Source organism: Oncorhynchus nerka, linkage group LG15 (assembly GCF_034236695.1).
Source record: "Oncorhynchus nerka isolate Pitt River linkage group LG15, Oner_Uvic_2.0, whole genome shotgun sequence".
Classification (NCBI taxonomy): Eukaryota; Metazoa; Chordata; class Actinopteri; order Salmoniformes; family Salmonidae; genus Oncorhynchus; species Oncorhynchus nerka.
In genome coordinates this window covers 79,778,788-79,799,524 of record NC_088410.1, presented here as the reverse complement: position 1 = coordinate 79,799,524, position 20,737 = coordinate 79,778,788, and the positions used below count along the sequence as shown (strand labels likewise).

Here is a 20,737-nt window from a genome sequence, read left to right as displayed (position 1 = left end):
TGTTATGTAATGTGTTGATGTTCAGTTGGCTTTTGGACAAGTTCATCTCAGTTACAAGAGGGGGAAACTGCAGATCGACCTCACTGACTGTCTCACTGTTTGTTTGCTCTCATGTATTTGTGCAACACTTTTTCACTGCGGAGGATTTTAGCTTAAGGGTGGGATCTATGAAACAGGCCTTTTCTGAAACATGTGGCCTTGGGCCTTTCCAGTATTCATGCCCCTGTTGTTGGATTTTGTGAAATACAACCAAATGTCCTTGTGATATAGACGGGTCAAGCATGGATTGCAGCACCATGTGGTTTTATTGGATGTTCTGTGCTGTGAAATGGTTTATTTTGTGATTTGGGCCTTGTTTCTCCCTCTGTCCACAACGCTTCTCCTGCCTGCCTGCCTGTGCAGAACAAAAGATTAGCAGTCAGGAAATGCCCCAGCCAATCAGCTGCAGCCTTACATCCTGCCAGTGAGAGCAGGCCACTCACAGCTTGGTATCTATCCTAGCAGCCGATCGGCCAGCCTGGAGAGCCGTGGCTGTGCTCTGAGCAGGGTGAGGACAGAGGGCTGTCCTCCATGTTTTAATAAGCATTGACATAAAACACTGAGTTTTTTAGCCATGCATCCACAGAGGTAAGCTTGCTTTTCATTATTTCACTTTAATAAGCTACCAGCTACTGTGTATGTTCTGTGCCTTGGGAATATAGGTTTGTCTCAGGGAGAGAGGGGGAAGAGTCCCCACAGCACAGTAGTGGAGCCTGGCAGGAGAGCAGAGTACAGCACAGCAGGCTGCCTCTGCTGGTTATGTCTCTGATCACATACGGGTCAGCCTGTTTTACTACCTTTTTACAGAATATAGCATGGCAAGAGGAATATATTCCTGTTGGAATAAGGAACAGGATTGATCTGTTTGGCTTGGCTGTCAGGTTGTAAGGGTTTATGACTGTCACAGGCCTGTACAGTCAAAATGGAAGGTGTGGGGAGGTGAGAGCTGTAACATTCAAGATGGGATCCCAGTGGATTTAACAGATGGTAAAGAGACAGCTCAGCAAGAATGATTTAGGCCTTAGTGGTATTAGAGCAGGGCACTGCTTTTAATCATATGCCCTTTTAAGCAGGAAAGCAATCTTTATCTTTACAAGAGCAACTATTAAAATGGCATATTCTCATGGCTGTTCAGTCTTTTCCCAGACTACTGTTTATATCTACAGGTTTTAGCATGTTTAATTATTGAATGGGATTTGTATATTGAACAACTAACTAAAATCTCTCTGAATGTTAGATTATATTCCTCAAAGGTTTAGTATCTGGTGAGAAAGTCTGCCTAATGGTCTTTTTCAGTTCACTGCTTTCTCTTTGCTGTGAGTGGCAGCCATTTCAGAGAGCTTCCCCTTTCTGTGCCTTGGCTCTAGGCACTCTGGGTGATATCATGTGAAGCCTGACGAAGGGAAGCAGGGCTGTTTCAGACAACCTTGGACATAAAAAATATCATTATCCCAAGAAGGATATAAGAATATTTAATTCTGTAGTGGAACTCATATAATTCACACACAGACCAACGATGTATGTCGGCAGATGTTTTGTCAACAACCATGCAAACTATCATATTATTCCTTTATTTCTGGCATGTAACGCCAATTGCCTCTAATTCATGGAGTCAAAACACATGACTTTTTACCGTACAATGGTTCTTCTTAATGAATTGAATGGAGAGCAAACCTTTTCATCCAGTCCCTTTTTGTGAATGGTCTTTGGTAATGCCCATAATCTCTTCATTCCTGTCTGGCGTGAGGATTTGAGGTGCTGCCACCTACTTAACCCATTGATAGACGCTAAGTACCTTTAGCGCCCATTGATCAATGTATCTTCTTCTTGGCGGACTTTTGTTAACTTTTACAGCAAGGTCAGGTATAACAGTTGTTTTGGAAACATAAGAAACATATATTTCATATCAGCGAGAAATACTTTTCTAAACACAAAAGGTTCAATTAATACACACCTTTTATTAGTATTCCCACACGGCCATTTCGCCATGTTACAGGGCTTTTTAAGGAAGACCGACAGAAAACAAAGGTGACCACCTGTGCTAAATAGCTATCTACCGTGCACCTGTGTGTCAGCATAGCTGGAGAGGAAGTGTAGTTAGTCAACTGGAGGCACACAGTGTATGGATCTGTGAAAATCTGATAACGTTACAGTAAGTGTATCTTTTTTATTTGAAAGATGCTTTATCACTGATATGAAAGATAAGGGCCATATGTTTCGAAAACCGCTTAGCAAGCAATGATTATTGATGTTTCTAATACGGCATCAGAATTGTAGTTCACATGGCCAGCAGTGGGCGAAGCTAACAGCTGAAAACCCTACGGAGAGAAGGGTTTTCTAGAGCTACGACCAACTGTGCTTTGTAATAATGGTCCAAACAAAAAAACCAATTCATGCTGCCACTTCTGCTTTTATTCACCACACCTGTGTTGTCTGACCTTTTCTAACGACCTTCATGTCATTCAGATTTGTTCTCCGTAACATAATATTTTTAATGGCAGCATTAGTATTTATTTAAATACAAATAGAAAGTATGGTTCAAAGTGGCACTGGCAGAATAAAATAAGTAATAGCAATACCACTGTTGGTTACAAGTATAGACACATTGTAAAGGTCCAGAAGAAAAGCCAGTAGGAAAGTGTTGGACTGGGAAGAAAAGGGTGTTGGCAGCATGTTCTCCAGTCTTAACCATAGCCGACCATTTTGATTTTGAGGCCTGTGACATTTTCAGCCCTGTCTTTGTGCTCAGTGTAAGGCCCTTCCTGCATTCCTGTGAGCCGGTCTACTGGTAAGCTGTGTGTGATCTCTACAGCAGCTCGTCTCGACTGGAGCTGTGTGTGCAGTGTTCTCAGCAGGCAGGCAATAAGGGAATGTCTTCAAAATGGACGCCACACACACTGCCTCATAACTGTGGAGTGAGATTGGAGGGAATCTGATACGCTCCCTTTTTGCCTGTGTAACTGCATCCCCCATGTTTTAGAAAATGCACACAACCAGTGAGGACTATATGGGCTTTGAGGGAGTGAGGGACTTGGTTCCAGAGGTTTTGTGATAGTGAGGAGAAATCCTCTCTGCATTGCAGCACAGTGTCTGAGGAGATAGGGGAGAAGAGAGCCTGTGTGGCACTCTGAGCCAGGCGCCCAATCAGGCACCTCCGTGTGGCGCTCAAACCAATCGGCAGTCCACAGCTGAGGTTAAAGATTGACAATCGCAGAGAGAGCAGCAGGGAGAGCAAGGCCCTTCTGGGAAATTCTGCACCAATCTTTGCCTCATCCCCCACCGGCCTCAAAAAAATACAAATAAGAAAGAATAACAATTAAAAAAGGCTGAAGAATCTGTATTCTGTGCGTAAAGAGAGAAAAAAAGGTATGCTGTCAATTTCCTACATTGAAGCATGGGTGTTCTGTCAGAGAGGGCGTGGGAGGGATTATATCACTATATTAATGAAAATAATGTATTTTCGGAAATGTTTTAACTACAAGAAGGGTGTTGGAGGCATTGATTTAGTGTGTTTTCACTGTCTCTTGCTCTGCGTATCTGACCGGATGAGAAGGGGATGTTGCTGAGGCAGACTCTGTCTGTGCTGAAAGCCTTTATCAGAGGTGCAGGCCAGTAAAGCCAGTGCTCTGTCTCTGTAATTTTCTGCCCCCGAGATGGAAAAGAGAGAGACAGAGAGGGGTGATAAAGAAATGGTGGAAAAGGGACTGCATTTGCTTCTCTAACAGGGAGCTGCTGTCTTTGTATCCCACACTTTCGCATTCTAATTATGCTGCTCTCTCCAAGAGCTAAATAAAAATCTGGTGAAATTGAACCCATCTGAGCTGTGAGACAGTAGCTTGTGCCGTAATTTTTGTGTGTGTCTGAAACAAGGGTATCGACACATTGGTGTCTGATGAAATGAGGATGTTCATGTTGAGCTGATACTGCGTAAAACCTGTTTGACCGTTTTCTTATGAAGCAGTGGCTTTCCCACAAGAAAGTACCTTTTTTTAAATTCAAGGAAGTGTGCATTTAAATGATGTGTTCATAGGGCTGGGGCTGTGTTTGTTCAAGACAATGAAACAGTAATGTTTAAGTTGCTTCTCTCTTGACTTGAGGGATATAAAACGCATGAGACTGGGGTAGTCGCATTTTAGAGGGAAACGACTATGGCATTGTAGTCACCATGCAGTTTTAGAGCTGATGGTTCTCCATTGCCCCTGGCCTCAGTTTAGCCTTGACCTGTCTCAGTAGGTATTGGGGCCCAATGGTTGTGGGCTCAGGATTCATGACTGATGCGAACGGTTGAGTTTGATATCATTTTTAGATTACCAACAGGTTTGTCAAACTATTCTATGATTTATTGAAAAAAGTGTTTAAACAATTGTTATTTTTTTAAGCTTTAACATTTATCTAAAAAGGCATAAACTCACATTTTTAAACCCTATTTTACATTATCTGAAGTGTTTGTTCTGCCTACCATTGGTTGAGACATAGCATTTTCTTTAATGCAGGGTGAGTGTCATTTCAACCATAGAAATAGTGGATCTATCCCTTCAGACCCCTGCATCCCGACATCTCATTCCAAAATCAGGTCCATTAATATGGAGTTGGTCCCCCCTTTGCTGCTATAACAGCCGCCACTCTTCTGGGAAGGCTTTCCATTATATGTTGGAACGTTGCTGTGGGGACTTGCTTCTATTTAGCCAAAGGTATTAGTGAGGTTGGGCACTGATGTTGGGCGATTAGGCCTGGCTCGCAGTCAGTGTTCCAATTCATCCCAAAGGTGTTTGATGGGGTTTAGATGGTCTGTGCAGGTCAGTCAAGTTCTTCCACACCGATCTCGACAAACCTTTTCTGTATTGACCTCGCTTTGTGCACGGGAATTGTCATGCTGAAACAGGAAAGGTCCTTCCCCAAACTGTTGCCAAGACATTGGAGGCACAGAATTGTCAATAATGTCATTGTATGCTCTAGTGTTAAGATTTCCCTTCACTGGAACTAAGGGGCCCGAACCATGAAAAACAGCCCCAGACCATTATTCCTCCTCCAGCAAACTTTAAAGTTGGCACTGCATTCGGGCAGGTAGCGTTCTCCTGGCATCTGCCAAACCCAGATTTGTCCGTCGGATTGCCAGATGGTGAAGCATGATTCATCACTCCAGAGAATGTATTTCCACTGCTCCAGTCCAATGGAGGTGAGTTTTACACCACTCCAGCCGACGCTTGGCATCGATTTTTACGCGCTTCAGCACTCTGCGGTCCCGTTCTGTGAGCTTGTGTGGCCTACCACTTTGCGGCTGAGTTGTTGTTGCTCCTAGACGTTTCCACTTCACAGTAACAGCACTTATAGTTGACTGGGGCAGCTCTAGCAAGGCAGAAATTTGACAAACTGACTTGTTGGAAAGACGGGCATCCTATGACGGTGCCATGTTGAAAGTCACTTCTGTACGGGCCATTCTACTGACAATGTTTGTCTATGGAGATCGCATGGCGGCGTGCTCGATTTTATACATGTGTCAGCAATGGGTGTGGCTGAAATAGCCAAATCCACTAATTAGAAGGGGTGTCCACATACGTTTGTTTTGGGGTAATTGATGCTAAAGCTGAAAATTTAGTTTTTATTTAAAACATTAAAAAAACATTTTCAATCATAAAATAGTTTCACAACCCTGTTTGTAAACTTTCAAATTATATCAAACTCAAACGTTTGTCTTTTTTAGGGAAGACACGGATGTCTCATGGTAGAATGGGGTATGCAAAATGGGTCTTCTTTGAGCACCTCTCGCTCCTGAATGTTTGTGTTCAGGTTCAAAAAGGCTCTTTCTACCATGGGCAAACATGTATGGAAGGTTTTGTTCAAATCAAAAGAGGTGCAATCAGAGTAATTGAAATCATATGGAACGACCCCATGTTGAGTTTGAAACTAGAACGCATTTGGCCGTTAGTTACATAACATCCATACCCAGTCAATTCCAGTAGATGTGTCTGTGTGTAATTTGTCCATTTGAGAAATCCACTTTTGACATCAATGCATGATTTATGGGTTTGAGTTCATGTGTAGATAGGATTCAACTCCATGTTATGAAATGCATGGCTCCAGAAAAGCACATCTAATCCCTGGGACATTGTTCTGAGGCACTGACAGATGATTGTTGACCTTCAACCTAATCACATTCTGTCAGTTTCACACTCTGGAACTGAACATTAGAACACTGCTTTACTAGACATTGTCCTTCTCCCAATAAGAGAGGGACTCTTGCTGGCCATAGCCTGTAGATTTATGATACCTCTGCACCAAAGCGAACAGTGTGTGTCTGTGTCCAGTCAGGATTGGTTTAGACAGAGTTTGCCTCCGGGCCAAATGGACTCTCACTCTAAGAATAACCCCATTGTAGTGAGACCCGAGAGAGTAGGTCAGTGTTGAAGCAGACCTTTACAGCCAGACAGGATTGTCTTTCCTCTGAAAATGATACTAGATCCACACAAATCAGATTTGTGAGACTTTGGTTTCACATTTACACACAAGTATTTCAGCAGATGCTTTTATACAGTGTGATTTATGATTGTTACTTAGTAGATGGTGTTGCGAAACCACGTGCATACTGTAGATGAAGCAATGTCTGGTGTAAACATTGTGCGAGTCAAACTGTGAAAAGGCATTGGATGAATTGATTTATGTTGGGAGTCTTTCTGTAGGTATTGTCATAATAGGGCTTTAATAGTGCATCTCTTTTCTCTGCCAGTTTGGCTGAGGAGGAGGTGAAGACTGAGTCGGATGCAGTAGAGGGGATGGAGATATCTACACGATCCAAAGGTGAGAAACACTGAAAGCTGAGCTGTACTTTCACCTATTTATGCCTATGCCTACAGGCAGTATGTGGGGGTGGTGAAAGGCTTTATTTAATTGCTCCCATGTTGAGTGTAGGCTACTGTATGTATGTGTCTGGTACAGAGCTGAATCACACACGGTACAAGATGGAGGCTAATGTGCTGCTTCTGTTCATATCGCTGTCATGTCTTATCACTATGGTAACCGGTTTTTATCTTCTGTACTGTATGAAAACAATGAACATCTACTATTCTATGGCCAGAACATGCACTTTCTTCTGGGAAATAATACATCTGTCATGTTGGCTTGCCTGACATTTGACCCCCTCCCTGCAGTTTCGGACCCTGGGTCAGTGGAGCGGGCGGCCCAGAAACGCAAGGTGCCCAGCCCCCCTCACTCGTCTAATGGTCACTCCCCGGCTGAAACCTCCCCCAGTCCGGTCAAAAAGAAGAAGAAACCAGGAGCGGTCAGCAGCAGTAAAGACCAGGTGCGACCTCCCCCTGCACTCTCCTCTGTGCTCACACTGTTGTGCTTTCAGAGGCTGCTGGGTTTCTGTTACACTGAAATATATCCTACTAAAAAACCTGTGTATAACATTTTCTGTTCCCGTTGTCTTTTGGTATGCCATGGGACTATTTTATGTTTGACACCATGAGGTTGATCTTTTCTTATAGTGTTACAGTAAGCCTATATGGCCTAATACTAATGTAATAAGATGTATCTAAATAATTGTTTCATTAATGTGTTTGAATGCTTGTTTTTGCAAATTCTGCCTACTGAAATCAAGTGATTGGTGATGCTTCGGCTGTTGCTCACTCACACTGAGACTATTAATGATTAGCACTTATCTTTATAAATTGTAAATTACAATAGCAACCTGGGCTTAAAAGCCATGGATCAAAGCTTGTCTCAATGCAAAAAAAGTAACAGGTGTGGACCAAAACAGACTGCTTATTAGATCCAATCTGTAAGCGATACTAAAGGCTAGTTTCTCAAACTTATCCTTTTCACTGTCTTGACCTTTGAAAGGGGATTTGTAATATAATCTACAGTAATGATTCTCTTCCAGTCTGATACCAGGAACGGTCAATTAATCAATGTTTTAATGCCTTATGTCGCAATACAGGGTTCTAAGCAGTCTGTTTTGGACAGTTACTATGTAGATTGTCTTTTTTGAAAAACATATTTGTAATTGTTTTTTTCATGTCTGCAATGCTGCTCATGTAATCTCACACCTGATTTTTGAAACCCCAAACGTTCTCTTTCTCTTGCCTGCATTTCAGTCAGAACTAAGACATGGTCCCTTTTACTATGTGAAGCAGCCAGCACTCACCACAGACCCTGTTGATGTTGTGCCGCAGGACGGCAGGAATGACTTCTACTGCTGGCTGTGCCACCGCGAGGGCCAGGTGCTCTGCTGTGAGCTCTGCCCGAGGGTGTACCACGCCAAGTGCCTCAAACTGCCCGCAGAGCCCGAGGGTGACTGGTTCTGCCCTGAATGTGAGGTACTCGCTTGTGGGTGGGACCGAAAACCAGTTGTCTACCAGGAAGACAACTTTAGAACCTTAAAATGCATGGGAGGCTGGGGCTTGAGGCTGGACCATGATGACAGACATCCCTATTTTATGGAATTTACAGAGTTGAGAAAAATCTTGGAGTTACAAGAAATTCTGACCATGTTGGTATAAGATGTGGTCAAGGTAGTAAAATGAGGCTTGATACTGGGAATATCCTTTGAAATGGGAATATACATTTGAAGCTAACATCGTGCTAACAAAATATTATTTCTTTTCTTTCAGAAAATAACAGTTGCAGAGTGCATAGAGACTCAGAGTAAAGCAATGACGATGCTAACAATAGACCAGCTGTCTTACCTGCTAAAGTTTTCACTCCAGAAGATGAAACAGCCAGGTGTAAGTGCACTGACCTCCCTCCTCCAACTGACTGATCAGTAACATTCTAAATCAACTGTATATAGGGCACATATTCCAAAGGCTTGTGCTTCTGCTTTTACCCTCACCACATTGTCATGGAAGAACTACTTATTTCTACCTTTTCTAACTGTTGTTATTGACTAATTGTTTTGACAGTAGATATTGAACTGTTGAAGAATAGAGAGATCAGCATTAGTAAACTTCATATACACTGAGTGTACCAAACTTTAGGAACATCTGCACTTTCAATTGCAGACTGAGCAGGTAAATCCAGGTGAAAGTTATGATCCCTTATTGATGTCACCTGTTAAATAATATCCACTTCAGCTTAAATGAAGGGGAGGAGACAGTTTAAAGAAGGATTTTTAAGCCTTGAGACAACTGACACATGGATTTTGTATGTGTGCCATTGAGGGTGAATGGCCAAGACAAAAGATTGAAGTGCTTTTGAACAGGGTATTGTAGTTGGTGCCAGGCACACCAGTTTGAGTGTGACATGAACTACATCTCTCCTGGGTTTTTCACGATCAACACATTCCCGTGTTTATAAAAAATTGTCCACCACCCAAAGGACATCCAGCCAACTTGACACAACTGTGGGGAGCATTGAAGTGAACATGGGCCAGCATCCCTGTTGGACACTTGACACCTTGTAGTCCATGCCCCGATGAATTGAGACTGTTCTGAGGGCAAAGAGGCATGCAACTCAATATTAGGAATGTGTTCCTAATGTTTTGTACACTCAGTGTAATTCCAATGTGAGTGAACAGAACTCTTTCACACAAACACAATAGAATGGTTGTGTGCTTGTTTATATGGTCTGATTTTAAGACTGCTCAATGATTTCTCCTGATTTTGTGTTCCATCAGTGAGGTCCATTGCCCCTTCCCCAATACACTGTGAATTTATTTACTCAAAGTCTGAAGTATCCTTTGCTGTTCTGGTTACAAAATGGTAAGCCATAAGTAAGTGTGTTCTAACAACACTAAACCACCCAAGCCTGTTTTTAGCCAGTCCTCTCCTCTACAATGACATAAAGAGCAAAGGAACCATTGAACCAAGGGTCCATTTTGGAAAGCGGTGTTGTGGTGAGGATACAGTTGCCCCTCTTACTCTTTTTCAGGACCAACCACGCTCGTCATCTCACTCCCCCCATGCAGGCGCCACGCAGAGAAAGGCTTTTAATTGGGTAATCAAACACAAAAAAAAGACCTAATCATATTTCCCCCGTTATTTTCCTCCTGTTTGGAGTGTTTTTGTGTCTGTTTTTAGTTGCTGTTGTCTGTCCTGGGGTGGTAGAGTGTTTGTAGGGGTTGTGGTGGTGGAGGTCATGCAATGAAGGCTTAATCCTAAATTGAGATGCAATTGAAATCTTAAATCCTAAATTAATTGCAATTATATATTTACATTAACGTTTTAGCTATGAGTGTGTCTCAAGTTAGGATTTGGTCTAAGTGTGGCCTATTTGGAATTTGAATATGAAGGTTAATTCACTGTGCACGTCTCTTTTGTCTCTTCTCCAGACTGAACCTTTCCAAAAGCCAGTATCTCTGGAACAGCATCCAGACTACGCAGAGTATATATTTCACGCCATGGATCTCGGTACATTGGAGAAGGTTAGAAAATGTACTCTTCTTTCTTTGAGGTTAGAACTACAATCCCAAACCTCACCAGTGGTTGATCACTGACCTTTTCTGTTTTATTTTTCCAGAATACAAAAAAGAAAATGTATGGCTGCACTGAAGCTTTCTTGGCAGATGTGAAATGGATTTTACACAACTGCATAATTTATAATGGAGGTCTGTGTCCCTGTTTTGATTGCAATGGATTTTTACTGGTTATCAATAACTGGTTTGTAATGATTACTCACTGTGACCTTCCTTCTTATTTTAGGCAATCATAAGCTCACTGCCACAGCTAAAGTCATAGTGAAAATCTGTGAACATGAGGTAAGTATGGGTATGTGGTCAAAGATTCTTTCAGGCCTTCAGAAGAGATTATTCTTACACGTACAATGATTCTTCTCTTTCAGATGAATGAGATTGAGGTCTGTCCGGAGTGCTATCTGTCAGCTTGCCAAAAGAGAGACAACTGGTTCTGTGAGCCATGCGTGAGTTCAAAGCTTGTGCTAAACAAGTCATACATTTGAATTGTAGTACCTTGTGTATACTGAATGTGGTCTGTATAATGGTCTCAGTATGATAACTAGTCTACCTGTTTACTTTGCTCAGAGTAATCCTCACCCTCTCGTGTGGGCCAAGCTGAAGGGGTTTCCATTCTGGCCTGCCAAAGCACTGCGGGACAAAGACGGGCAGGTGGATGCTCGTTTTTTCGGGCAGCACGACAGGTACTTTTGGTACTTAACTATGTCACTTATACTCATCATTACATTTGGTATTTCACAGCTCTCAGTCTCTATCCTCTGTGTCTATTCAGCTGTTGCGTTGTATTATTATTCTTCACCTTCCAGGGCGTGGGTCCCCTTAAACAACTGCTACCTCATGTCCAGGGAGATTCCCTTTTCTGTGAAGAAGACTAAGAGCATCTTCCACAGTGCCATGCAGGAGATGGAGGTCTACGTGGAGAACATGAGGAAGAAGTTTGGAGTGTTCAACTATGCCCCCTTCCGGACACCCTACACCCCTGATAACCAGTACCAAATGCTGCTGGATCCTGCCAACCCCTCGTCTGGCTCGGTCCGACCCGAGAAGCAGGAGAAGATCAAGTTCAACTTTGACATGACGGCATCTCCCAAGATGCCCTTGGCCAGGAGCATGCTGTCTGACGGGGGCATGGGTGGAGTTGGAGGGAGTACAGGCCGGAGGATCTCCCTGACAGATATGCCCCGCTCGCCCATGAGCACCAACTCCTCTGCTCACACAGGCTCTGATGGAGAGCAGGATACACCAGACAAGGGCCCGGTTAGAGCCCCAGTCAGCCACTACAGTGCTGGGGAGGAGTCCATGGACTGCACAGGTAGGTACTGCACACTGCCTCTCTGATAGTCTGGAGTCCTAGAGGAATATTAAATATCCTGTAACAAATCAAATCAAATGTATTTATATAGCCCTTCGTTCATCAGCTGATATCTCAAAGTGCTGTACAGAAACCCAGCCTAAAACCCGAAACAGCAAGCAATGCAGGTGTAGAAGCACGGTGGCTAGGAAAAACTCCCTAGAAAGGCCAAAACTTAGGAAGAAACCTAGAGAGGAACCAGGCTATGTGGGGTGGCCAGTCCTCTTCTGGCTGTGCCGGGTGGAGGTTATAACAGAACATGGCCAAGATGTTCAAATGTTCGTAAATGACCAGCACGGTCAAATAATAATAAGGCAGAACATTTGAAATTGGAGCAGCAGCATGGCCAGGTGGACTGGGGACAGCAAGGAGTCATCATGTCAGGTAGTCCTGAGGCTTGGTCCTAGGGCTCAGGTCCTCCTCCGAGAGAGAGAGAGAGAGAGAGAGAGAGAGAGAATTAGAGAGAGCACACTTAAATTCACACAGGACACCGAATAGGACAGGAGAAGTACTCCAGATATAACAAACTGACCCTAGCCCCCCGACACAAACTACTGGAGCATAAATACTGGAGGCTGAGACAGGAGGGGTCAGGAGACACTGTGGCCCCATCCGAGGACACCCCCGGACAGGGCCAAACAGGAAAGATATAGCCCCACCCACTTTGCCAAAGCACAGCCCCCACACCACTAGAGGGATATCTTCAACCACCAACTTACCATCCTGAGACAAGGCCGAGTATAGCCCACAAAGATCTCCGCCACGGCACAACCCAAGGGGGGGGTGGGGGCGCCAACCCAGACAGGAAGTTCACATCGGTGACTCAACCCACTCAAGTGACGCACCCCTCCTAGGGACGGTATGAAAGAGCCCCAGTAAGCCAGTGACTCAGCCCCTGTAATAGGGTTAGAGGCAGAGAATCCCAGTGGAAAGAGGGGAACCGGCCAGGCAGAGACAGCAAGGGCGGTTCGTTGCTCCAGAGCCTTTCCGTTCACCTTCCCACTCCTGGGCCAGACTACACTCAATCATATAACCCACTGAAGAGATGAGTCAACAGTGACCTAGACTCTGGTTTTCGGTATAAATAACAACCAAATCCAGAAAAACGCATGTTAAAAATGTTATAAATAGATTTGCATTTTAATGAGGGAAATGAGTATTTGACCCCCTCAATCAGAAAGATTTCTGGCTCCCAGGTGTCTTTTATACAGATAACGAGCTGAGCACTCTTAATCTCAGCTTGTTACCTGTATAAAAGACACCTGTCCACAGAAGCAATCAATCAATCAGATTCCAAACTCTCAGCCATGGCAAAGACCAAAGAGCCCTCCAAGGATGTCAGGGACAAGATAATGGGCTGGAATGGGCTACAAGACCATCGCCAAGCAGCTTGGTGAGAAGGTGACAACAGTTGGTGTGATTATTCGCAAATGGAAGAAACATAAAAGAACGGTCAATCTCCCTTGGCCTGGGGCTCCATGCAAGATCTCACCTCGTGGAGTTGATCATGAGAACATTGAGGAATCAGCCCAGAACTACACGGGAGGATCTTGTCAATGATCTCAAGGCAGCTGGGACCATAGTCACCAAGAAAACAATTGGTAACACACTACGCCGTGAAGGACTGAAATCCTGCAACGCCCGCCTGCTCAAGAAAGCACATATACATGCCCGTCTTAAGTTTGCCAATGAACATCTGAGTGATTCAGAGGAGAACTGGGTGAAAGTGTTGTGGCCAGATGAGACCAAAATGGAGCTCTTTGGCATCAACTCAACTCGCCGTGTTTGGAGGAGGAGGAATACTGCCTATGACCCCAAGAACACCATCCCCACCGTCAAACATGGAGGTGGAAACATTATGCTTTGGGGGGGGTTCTGCTAAGGGGACAGGACAACTTCACAGCATCAAAGGGACGATGGACGGGGCCATGTACCGTCAAATCTTGGGTGAGAACCTCCTTCCCTCATCCAGGGCATTGAAAATGGGTCGTGGATGGGTATTCCAGCATGACAATGACCCAAAACACACGGCCAAGGCAACAAAGGAGTGGCTCAAGAAGAAGCACATTAAGATCCTGGAGTGGCCTAGCCAGTCTCCAGACCTTAATCCCATAGAAAATCTGTGGAGGGAGCTGAAGGTTCGAGTTGCCAAACGTTAGCCTCAAAACCTTAATGACTTGGAGAAGATCTGCAAAGAGGAGTGGGACAAAATCCCTCCTGAGATGTGTGCAAACCTGGTGGCCAACTACAAGAAACGTCTGACCTCTGATTGCCAACAAGGGTTTTGCCACCAAGTACTAAGTCATGTTTTGCAGAGGGGTCAAATTCTCATTTCCCTCATTAAAATGCAAATCAATTTATAACGTTTTTCTGGATTTTTTTGTTCTGTCTCTCACTGTTCAAATAAACCTACCATTAAAATTATAGACTGATCATTTATTTGTCAGTTGGCAAATGTACGAAATCAGCAGGGGATCTAATACTTTTTCCCCTCACTGTATCTGTGCACTCTCCACAGCATCACCTGCTTCCACTCGACCTGGTCCTGCCTCTGGTGCCAATGACAGCCCTAAACCGCTCCACTCCCAGGGTCCTGCTCTAGTCCCCAAGCAGGAGAAAGCAACTCTCACAGGGAGAATCCTTAACCTCAACCTGGGTGAGCTGCCACACACCTGCCCTCAGTCACACCACAATCATCTTCAAAGCTCACCTATTTAGCACACCTGGGAAAGGCTTCATGACAGCAAAACCATATCCATAAACCTTAACCATATGTAGAGGCATTCCTACTTGGTCTAGTGATTGGAGTGGATTCAACCAGTCAATAACATTGTTTGTGATATTGTGTGCTGGCCTGTCAGACCGTAGCAAAGCCGAGATGGACCTAAAGGAGTTGAGTGAGACTGTACAGCAGCAACAGCAGGGGACCCCACCAGTCCTCACCTCACCCAAGAGACAGATCAGGAGCCGCTTCCAGCTCAACCTGGACAAAACCATTGAGAGCTGCAAGGCCCAGCTGGGTGAGTGAACTCGCCACACCGCTAGTAAAGCACCACTTACGAAGATAGTGGCACCAGTCAACTACTTTGTTTTCAGTTAGTCCATTTGTATGAAAACAACCACGTTATACATTTACCCCAATTTCCCCTCTGCTGTGTACAGGTATAGATGAGATCTCTGAGGATGTGTATAAGGGAGTAGAACACAGCGACTCAGAGGACTCTGATAAATCAGATTCGAGTGACAGTGACGCCAGCGACGAGGAACAGAAACCTAAGGCAGGCAAACACACAAAGGCCAATGACAAGGGCGAGAAGGACCCTTCCAAGAGGGGATCCAAAGACCCCCTACCCCCCAGCCTAAATGAGGTCAAAACAAAGGGGCAAGCAACTGCCATGGTAACCATGGGGGATGCAGGGGCATCATCTACCCTCTCTGAATCCTTATCTAAAGAGAATCAGGGTGTACACTCGGACAAAGAGCCCCCAGAGGAAGCAAAAGCAGCCCCAGTGTCCCCGGCATCCAGAGAGAAGCCCCAGGTGAAGCAGGAGGCTAGGCAGCCCTCTGTGATGGATGACTCCGACTCTGAGAGGGAGCTGGTGATTGACCTGGGGGAGGACCAGGGGGGCAGAGACAGGAAGAAGAGTAGGAAAGATTCACGCACCACCAAAAATCCACCAGCCAATAAGACAGAGGGTGAGAGTCCTCCTGTTCTCTATCACTAGTTGATCAAATATGAAAGCGAGAAAAAAGTTTAACCAAAACAGATGCTGTTATTAATATTTTCTTTCCATTGTAGGTAAAGCCCTGTCAAGTTCACTTACTCCATCTCAAAACAACACAGCCCATTTCTTAACCCCCAGTATGAAAGATTCATCACATTCTCCACTAGCCATTCCTCTAAACATGGTGTCCTTCACTACTGCTTCTTCCACCACCATCGCCCCCACCACACTCCCCAATGCCACACTACCGATGGCCCCCATCACATCCTCCTCTGCCACCACAGCAGTGAAGAAACAGCGCCCTCTGCTGCCCAGGGAGACTGTCCCGGTGGTGCAGCGGGCGGTGGTGTGGAACCCCACCAACAAGTTCCAGACTTCCTCCCAGAAGTGGCACATGCAGAAGGTGCAACGGCAGCAACAGAATCAGCAGCCAGATACGCCTCAGCTGCAGGCAGCATCACCAGGCCAGCCACAGACAATGCCGCAAACACCAGCATCTGCAACATCTTCATCCTTGCCTCAGCAACCTTCCCAAAGCACGCGGTACCAGACCAGGCAATCTGTCAAAGGTACACCACAGTATTAGTTGAAAATTAAATTATTAAAAATAAATAAAATATTGGACAAAAAACATCACGACAAGAGACAACACCACAAAGAGAGAAGACAACACCATAGCATGGCAGCAACACATGACAACACAACATGGTAGCAACAGAAAATTACAACAACATGGTAGCAACAGAACATGGCAGCAGCACAACATGGTACAAACATTATTGGGAACAGACAACAGCACAAAGGGCAAGAAGATAGAGACAACAATACATAACGCAAAACAGCCACAACTGTCAGTAAGAGTGTCCATGATTGGGTCTTTGAATGAAGAGATTGAGAGATAACTGTCCAGTTTGAGTGTTTGTTGACTCTCATTCCAGTCTCTAGCTGCAGCAAACTGAAAGGACGAGCAACCCAGGAATGTGTATGCTTTCGGGACCTTTTAACAGAATGTGACTGGCAGAATGGGTGTTGTATGTGGAGGATGAGGTCTGCAGTAGATATCTCAGATGGGGGGAGTCAGGCTTAAGAGGATTTTATAAATAAGCATCAACCAGTGGGTCTTGCGACGGGTATACAGAGATGACCAGTTTACAGAGGAGTATAGGGTGAAGTGATGTGTCCTATAAGGAGCATTGGTGGCAAATCTGATGGCCAAATGGTAAAGAACATCTAGCCGCTCGAGAGCACCCTTCCCTGCCGATCTATAAATTACGTCTCCGTAATGTAGCATGGGTAGGATGGTCATCTGAATCAGGGTTAGTTTGGCAGTTGGGGTGAAAGAGGAGCCATTACGATAGAGGAAACCAAGTCAATATTTAACTTTAGCCTGTAGCTTTGACATGTGCTGAGAGAAGGACAGTGTACCATCTAGCCATACTCCCAAGTACTTGTATGAGGTGACTACCTCAAGCTCTAAACCCTTAGAGGTAGTAATCACACCTATGGGGAAAGGGGCATTCTTCTTACCAAATCACATGACCTTCGTTTTGGAGGTATTCAGGACAAGGTTATTAAAGGCAGAGAAAGTTGTTGGACACTAATTAAGCTTTGTTGTAGAGTGTTTAACACCAATTCTGGGGAGGGGCCAGCTGAGTATAAGACTATCATCTGCATAAAAATTGATGAGAGAGCTTCCTACTGCCTGAGCTATGTTGTTGATGTAAATTGAGAAGAGCGTAGGGCCTAGGGTTGATCCTTGGGGTACTCCCTTGGTGACAGGCTATGCCTGAGACAGCAGATTTTCTGACTTTATACACTGCACTCTTTGAGAGAGGTAGTTCGCAAACCAGACCCACAAGAATGGAATGGTCTACCGTATCAAAAGCTTTGGGCAAGTCAATAGAAATAGCAGCACAACATTGGATTCAAGGGCAACGGTGACATCATTGAGGACCTTTAAGGTTGCAGTGACACATCCATAACCTGAGCAGAAACCAGATTGCATACCAGGAGAATACTGTAGACATCAAGAAAGCCAGTCAGTTGATTGACAAGTTTTTGATAAACAGGGCAAAATAGAAATGGGCCTATAACAGTTAGGAATCAGCTTGATCTGACCCTTTAAATAATGGACGAACTATGGCTGCCTTCCAAGCAACGGGAACCTCCCCAGAGAGGAGAGACAGGTTAAAATGGTCAGAGATATGCTTGGTGATGATAGGGGCGGCAACATTAAAGAAGAAAGGGTCTAAACCATGTCACTGATTTAGTCTTGGTTCTTGTTGTTTACTCTAGCTGTCCAGCAGAAAGACCCTCCACTCAGTATGTCCACGTCGTCTGTTACCCTGGTGACCAGTACCCCACCCTCTGTGGCCATGATAGCAGCCCCTGGATTTGGTAGTGGCCCCTCCACCACATCTTCCATGGCAGGGGACTTCCAGATCCCCACCGCATCAGCAGACGTAGCAGCTGACATTGCGAAGTACACTAATAAAGTAAGTATGCGAGGCTTGAATCGATGGCCAGAGTAAGCAAGCTGAAGGCTGTACACTATCAGTATTATGGTTTGGGGCTTGGAGCAAGGCTTATTGAATCATACACACTTTTGGGGGACAATTTTACATATGGCAGATAGATAACAAAAAAATATATATATTTAATCTATCTTTTATTTAAGGTATGAATAGTCATTGGCCTCTTGGGTATTCAAGAGTGTGATGGGTCTGCATTCAAAGAGATTGCATAAAGCTTACTTCCGAAAAGTTTTTGCTTCAGGTCTCCTTTATCCCTCAGATAATGGATACAATCAAAGGGACTGTGACTGAGCTGTATACAGACCTTTCCAAAAACACTTCAGGGAACACATTAGCAGAGGTAGGTATCTGCTGGTTGCCCTCAGAGGGACTGAATACCACCATGCCTATGATAGTTAGCTGTATGACTCTGGGGAGTCTGAGTGTATGTCCTTGTCTCTCCCACACAGATTAGACGATTGAGAATTGAAATAGAAAAACTGCAGTGGCTTCATCAACAGGAGCTGTCAGAAATGAAGCACAATCTAGGTAAGGACCTTTGCATTACTCTAGCTTAAACTGCAGATGACCTTGGCAAATCTGGGTCAAGGACTGTCTGTCAGTATAACAATGAATGTCATTGACGAAGGTGAAGTAATCACATTCTACAGAAAAGGTTATGTTATTGTCTGTGTGTGTGCATGTGCAGAGTTAACCATGGCGGAGATGAGGCAAAGTCTGGAGCAGGAGAGGGAGCGACTGATGGCGGAGGTGAAGAAGCAGATGGAGGTGGAGAAACAACAGGCAGTAGACGAGACCAAGAAGAAGCAGTGGTGTGCCAACTGCAAGAAGGAGGCCATATTCTACTGCTGCTGGAACACCAGCTACTGTGACTATCCCTGCCAGCAAGCCCACTGGCCAGAACACATGAAGTCCTGCACACAATCAGGTAACGCACACGCACCAGCCATATTCAAAGCTGAATTGATATTAGTTAAAGAATATTGAATCCATCTGACTGACTACAGTTATCAAGTGTCTTACAATTGCATAGTTATTTCTGTTCTCCTTTTGTAGCGACAGCCTCACAGCAAGAGCCTGAATCGGGGTCCACGGCAGACGGCCCAAACAAAGCCTCAGGACAGTCAAGTGGTCAAACCTCTCCCAGAGGAATGACATCCGCCCCCACAGACAAAGACTCTAACGTGGAGAAAGGCAAGGACAATGTCACTGTCAGCCTTTCCTAACACTGAGCCCTTGCCCCAACCATTGAGTTATTGCACTTGAACCTGTAACATAAAACTATCGACACTTTATATTTTCAAGCTGCTGCTCTGGAGTAATCCAAAGGCTCTTTTTTTGTTAATGACCGGAATTTTATCTTTCCCAAAAATCTACAATCATCCTTATCCATCTCAAGAATACTTACTGTATTTCCAGGAGATGAATGTCCAATGTCCTGTGGGACAAGTAACCACTAGAGGGCACCACTTGTTCTCACAATCACTGTCAGCAACAGGCAGTACATTACACTCCCTTTGCAAGCTCACAGAGAAGCAGCTTTATGGCCAAATTTGAGGAGTAGGTGTGTGAGTAAGATGCATAGAAAGTTTATCTATTATTATCTGTAATATTAATAAACATTTATTGGGAGTGCATAATAAGTTTTGGTACTGGACAGTTTGGTCAATAATCACCCAGATGCCTAAACTCAATATGAACGGACAAGAATGGAACATGGCTTCAGATGAGTGTTAACACAAATGTCTTTTTTTCTTTCTACAATTGTGTATGTTAATTTATTTATACCAGAATGTTGCCTACAGTTTATTGCAGAGATAATGTTCAATATACTGCCTGTTGAATTAAGATATGGTTTAAAGATAGGCTTTTCCATTTCGGAATGTTTTTCTTTCCTCCCTTGGGTCTCATGTTCATCATAATGCTGCCATTTGTCCTGAATTCATATTTCTGTGTTATACGCATGTTGTCACTGAGAAATAAACCATATTTATGTCAAACACAGGCCTAGTTTTGAGGTAACAGAATACACCACTACATTTAAGGCTGTTACATTTTTCAATGTGTCTGCCACATAATTGGTTGAAAATGATAAACTACAGCGAACAAGTCTGTCAGGTTTGAGCGCTCTACACCTTATTCACTCATCTGAGAGCAGGAAATGTCATTTGATTTTCAAACTATTTTCCTACTTCAATCTACTGTAATAGAATCATTCCTCCCTGTATAGAGAAGTGACTAAATCAACTCTGTTGTATTTAATGTCTTGTTTGTTTACATTCTGTAAATAAATAAAGTATGTTCTGAAACTGTTTGACCATTATTATGGCAGTTGGGGTGAAATATCTAATATCTAACACACACAAATCTAAGTAAAGGAATGGAATAAGAATATATAAATACATGGATGGGCAATGACAGAGCAGCATAGGCAAGATGCAATAAATGGTATAAAATACAGTGTATGTGTATGAGATGAGTAAGATATGTAAACAAAATGGCATTATTAAAGTGACTAATGATCCATTTAATAAAGTGGCCAATGATTTCAAGTCTATGTAGGTAGCAGCCTCTGTGTTAGTGATGGCTGTTTAGCAGTCTGATGGCCTTGAGAAAGAAGCTGTTTTTCAGTCTCTCGGTCCCAGCTTTGATGCACCTGTACTGACCTCGCCTTATGGAT

The 20,737-nt window shown here is 44.1% G+C and overlaps 1 protein-coding gene across 2 annotated transcripts; it reads left to right on the top strand.

Moving 5' to 3' along the window:
• The first annotated feature begins 501 nt into the window (after window positions 1–501).
• On the top strand, window positions 502–20,366 carry LOC115143355 (MYND-type zinc finger-containing chromatin reader ZMYND8-like). Of its 2 annotated transcripts, XM_029683680.2 has the most exons (21): window positions 502–627; window positions 6,764–6,834; window positions 7,185–7,336; window positions 8,133–8,354; window positions 8,649–8,762; window positions 9,907–9,972; window positions 10,307–10,399; window positions 10,495–10,582; window positions 10,677–10,732; window positions 10,816–10,893; window positions 11,015–11,130; window positions 11,254–11,759; window positions 14,317–14,454; window positions 14,660–14,818; window positions 14,961–15,494; window positions 15,598–16,092; window positions 17,819–18,018; window positions 18,317–18,397; window positions 18,507–18,585; window positions 18,746–18,985; window positions 19,114–20,366. In XM_029683680.2, exons 1-21 carry the CDS (start codon window positions 614–616, stop codon window positions 19,281–19,283), a joined length of 3,672 nt encoding a protein of 1,223 aa, XP_029539540.2. In that variant the 5' UTR covers window positions 502–613; the 3' UTR covers window positions 19,284–20,366. The 2 variants fall into 2 exon arrangements, with proteins under 2 accessions (XP_029539540.2, XP_064857988.1); XM_065001916.1 differs by lacking the exon at window positions 9,907–9,972.
• The last annotated feature ends 371 nt before the right edge of the window (window positions 20,367–20,737 follow it).